The following is a 4,325-nucleotide window of genomic DNA, read 5'->3' as shown; positions in this document are numbered from 1 at the left end:
ATCTCTCTGCCAGGGAGGGGGCTACTGGTTTTGAACTGCTAATCTTGGAGTTAGCAGCCGAATGTGTGACCCACTTATGCCATCAGGGCTCCTGCTGTGTCACCAGGGCTCTTTGTATTATGGGATAACTCTAACACTCACAGTGACCCTACAGGGCAGAGTAGAACTGCCCAAGGCGGTAAATAAATCTGTATGGAAGCAGACTCCACAGTCTTTCTCCCACCACGGAGCGACTAGTGGGTTTGAACTTCAGACCTTTTGGTTATCAGCTATGTGTTTAGCCACTGGGCCACAGGGGTCCTGCAGAGCACACCACTGGCTCTTACTGCAGGCTGACCCTCCGCCGGAAAATCAGATACTATCAATCCGGGCCAAGACCCAGGACTATTTCCTTCTAAGTGCACCAGATGGTTCTAATAGGTGCCAGGATCAAGAACTGCTGTGCAGATAATGGTGACATTATTCAAATAACTCAGGAGTTAAAATTTGAGGTAAGCACAAATGATAACAAGTGAGTACTTTTAAAACAAAAAGAAATTATCTGACCATTAACCAGTAAGTCTCGGTTACTCTCGTTTTTTAAAAAATCTTTGGACAAATACATTATGACTCAGAAAATGCTTACTGTAGTAAAAAGAGCCCCGAACGTTCTCTGACTGTTAAGCACACCACATAATTATAGAATATTAACCGAAATGAAATATTTACATAACCGCATAGTCATGAACTCTTTACAAGAGCTCCGTGTTCCCTCCGTACTTAAAAATAGCCACCAGGTAAGAGCAGACTTTTTCCGCACATAAACAATGACTCATACGTACTTTTTACAGTGAAGCTCTGTGCAGAAGTAGATTTGGAAATCGTCAGAATTATGAAGCACATAAAGGAAACAGCATCGCTCTTCAAATTTAGAAATACTACAACGAACAAACAAAATCATTACTCGGGAAAGACCAATACTTCTACAGATTTGCCATTAAAAGTCAATACGTTTACATCCAACCTGCTATCCCATTCTGAGATCGAGGTCATTTGTGACAAAACGTAAGAAGCGCCATTTTTAGAAGGTCCCTGTGCCACATACGAAGGGGACACCCCCCTCTGGGACTCGTCCTCCTGCTCAGATCTGGGCGCGGGGTGCGAGCACACATCCGCTGTGGCCCTCTCAGGGAGCACGGGCCAGGGGGGCACCCACGCAGGACCCCATCCATCGCAGAGCAGTGGAAACATAGAAAACAGCACTGGGTCTGATCTGAACACGTGGCTCCCAGCGTTTATGAACCAGGTTACCCTGTTTCACACCAGAGATTGTCCAAAACTTTCCCCACAAAATCCAGAGGGCAAATATGTTAGGTCTTGCGGGCCACGCTACTCAGTTCTGCCACTGGGGTGTGAAAGCAGCCTAGACAAACCTTCAGCGAATGGACAGGGCTGCTTTTCGATAAAACTTTATTTGTAAAGGCAGGCCTGCAGGCCGAAGCTTGCTGATGTCCATTTTTTGGTGAAAGCCCGTTTATAATTGAATTTTTTTTTAAAAAAAACCTTTCATCAGTTAGGAACCAGCTTAGACGGACCCTTCCCCTCTCTCCCTCATCCCAATTCTCCTCTCGGGCCTCTGTTCTCTGAACATACTCTCCCAAGCTTTAATTGGCTGCTCCCCTTCTGGGCTGAGCGCTCTCTGACAGCAGTCTCTGGCCTAGGTGTGCGTGTGCCCATAGCATGATTCTGAACTTCTGAACCCTGGCTGGTGCCCAGCAAATGCCCAGAGGCTTGAGTGGAGACAAGCTGTCACCTGTCATCATTTCCTTAGAGGAGGGAACAAGGAAAGCTAACTTTCTTTGAAGTCTCCCTGTGGAACTCCAATTTCCTGATAGGTATGCAAACACCGGAAAGCCACCTAGAGGCACTCCATGTAAATGTCCTAAAATCTCAGCAAACGTGCCATGTGGGGTGCCGGCCCTCATGCAGGGACCTCATTCTCAGCCCTGGGAAGTGAGGGTGATCGAAGGAGCCTGTATCCGCCAGGCTTTCCTGGGCGGCTTGCTTACAAAAGCCGCAGTAGGTAGTGAGTGCCCCGCTGGGGGCTGGTTTGGAGAAAAGTCCATATGAAAGCTCCAATCGAGAGAAGGCATCGATTGGAAAGAGACGGGATGAGGCAGTCCGTCATTTTGCTTGTTTCTGTTTGGATCATTCGTGGTTCAAAGCGGCGGACTCCAAGGATCAGCGACTCAGCCCGCGCGCGCAGTTCGCGCTCCGACAGAGCCAATCCCGAGGACTCCGGGCGCAGCCGGATACGGCACCGGCTCCTGGTTCTCACAGTTCTGAGAAGCGGGATAAACACTCGGAACCTCCAGGCCTTGGGTGTGAAACTGGCAAGCGGTGGCTCAGGACGGGCTCAGAGAGAACCAACATTCAAAGGCTCAACCAAAGGTTCGGAAACGCCGTCTCGAGGGTAAATCCCAGAAAATGGCATCGTCTGAGTTACGGCCATGTCAGACCCGAGGTGACCTGCAGTGAACCACTGTCGTCTCTCAACACTACACCAAGAATGACCGCAGGGAGGAACGGGGGAGGCGGTGAATCCCCCACGTCTCACCTCATTATGAGGGAGAAGGCAAAACCTGGCCGGTGATGTGAATTCACCTGACGGCGGGGGGGCTTGGGTCCTGGTGGCATGCCCAAAGGAACTCGAAGCCACCCTCCACGATGCTCGGAGGAGCCCGGCCTGCCACGGGCGCCCACACAGCTCACTTGGGTGGTCCAGGGCTTCGGGCCCACCGTTCGCGGTTAGCACCGAGTCACCGCGTTTTCGGTAGGTGGCAGGGAGTTCTACCAGCAGCCAAGGTCTGCAGCTGAGCATCCTGGGGCAGGATTCCAAACGAAGACAGCGAGACTGGCAGAGGAGGAGCATTTCCACCACCAGCAGGATCCTGGAAGTTCTTGACCTTGTTTTTGCATCGTGACGAAAAAGCCACGACTAGCCCAGAAAAAAGGGCTTGCATGTCCACAAAGTGTACCCAGCAAACTTACCTCACTCCCCTGACAGAAGCAGCACTGAAATCCCACTCGTGGATACCTTTCTGCAACAGAGAAGAACGGCAATCAAAACGCCGACTCACGCACATGGGAAGACAACATAACATAAACAATGATGATGCTGTTTGATCACTTTTTAAACAACAGATGTGCGGTACTTTTCCCCTGGTGCATCATGCTTCACGAATAAGTTATCGGGAGGGAAACTGCACATTGTCCCCTCGAGTCATCCGGGGAATGTTCACTCCACCTAATAATTCCTGCTCTCCCAGCAGGCCTGAGACTAACACAGGTCTCGAGAGAGGAGAAGAGAAGGAGTGTTACCAGCCTTTGAGTCAATTCCCGCACATGGCCACCCTCTGTGCGCAGAGGAGACCTGCCCATAGGGTTTCTAGGTGGTGACCTTCCTGGGCGGGCCACCGGCCTGTCCTCCAAGGGGCCTCAGGGTGGGCTCAAGGTGCTAATCTGTTCTCAGTCAAGACCTCAACCGTCGGCATCCCCTAAGCTTTCCCTGGGAGAAGCACTCTCATTGTCTTCTGACATCTGACTTTCAGCAGATAAACCTACACTAACCGCTAACCGTTCTCTGTTCATTTCATATAAAGCAAACCCAGTCAGCCAAGTAATTTCATTATAACCAAGCAGTAATTCTTTTTCTGAGAAAGAACACCATTCATTTGAATAAAATCTTTGCAAGGATTAAAGACAGTGATTTGGTGTTGCACTGCCGTTAGGGACATTTTCTAGCTAAACCCGTGGTCTACTTATTCAGAAAAGAACAGCACAAACAGGTATGCAAGCACACACGCACACGTGTAGTGTCCACTGTACATGTAGTCAGGCCACTACCTCATTTATGCAAAACTCAAGATGCCAGTGAAGGATGAACATAAGTGATTTGATGGTCATATGTTAAGCAGGTGAAATACAAGGTGGGGGGGATTTATTTCCTGAGATGATTACTAAAACAGAGGTAAAATGAGAATGTACACGGATCTAAATGAACTACATGACAAGATGGGCTGCCTTCCTTATAAAAATATCAATCTGACATCAATATGGAAGTAATAGTATATGCATCTGACTCATAACTAAGATAGCTGAAGGAACCCTGGGGCGCAGCGCTTAAGCGCCCAGCGGAGGAGTGAAGGCCTGGCGGTGTGAAGTTCCCAGCAGCTGTGTGGGAGAAAGGGGTGGCAATCGCTCACACCCTGAAAACCCCGGTGGCAGTTCTACTCAGTCCCACCCGACAGTAAGGACTAGAAATCATCTAGAATGATTTCAAACTT

General features: G+C 49.4%; 1 protein-coding gene across 1 annotated transcript in view; it reads right to left on the bottom strand.

Moving 5' to 3' along the window:
* MAP3K5 (mitogen-activated protein kinase kinase kinase 5) overlaps nt 1-4,325 on the bottom strand; it is a 230,658-nt gene that overhangs the window by 69,654 nt on the left and 156,679 nt on the right. Inside the window, exons 12-13 of the mRNA XM_045294594.1 lie at nt 3,031-3,080; nt 822-917 (exon numbers count right to left, since the gene is read on the bottom strand). Of these exons, the coding sequence (XP_045150529.1) occupies nt 822-917; nt 3,031-3,080 (146 nt within the window). The remainder of the gene's footprint in view (nt 1-821; nt 918-3,030; nt 3,081-4,325) is intronic.

Source organism: Echinops telfairi, unplaced genomic scaffold (genome assembly GCF_000313985.2).
Source record: "Echinops telfairi isolate 266 unplaced genomic scaffold, ASM31398v2 ScPeMD7_3533;HRSCAF=4204_0, whole genome shotgun sequence".
NCBI classification, from domain to species: domain Eukaryota; kingdom Metazoa; phylum Chordata; class Mammalia; order Afrosoricida; family Tenrecidae; genus Echinops; species Echinops telfairi.
The sequence above is the reverse complement of the archived record's forward strand: the minus strand, read 5'-3'. Positions and strand labels throughout refer to the sequence as shown.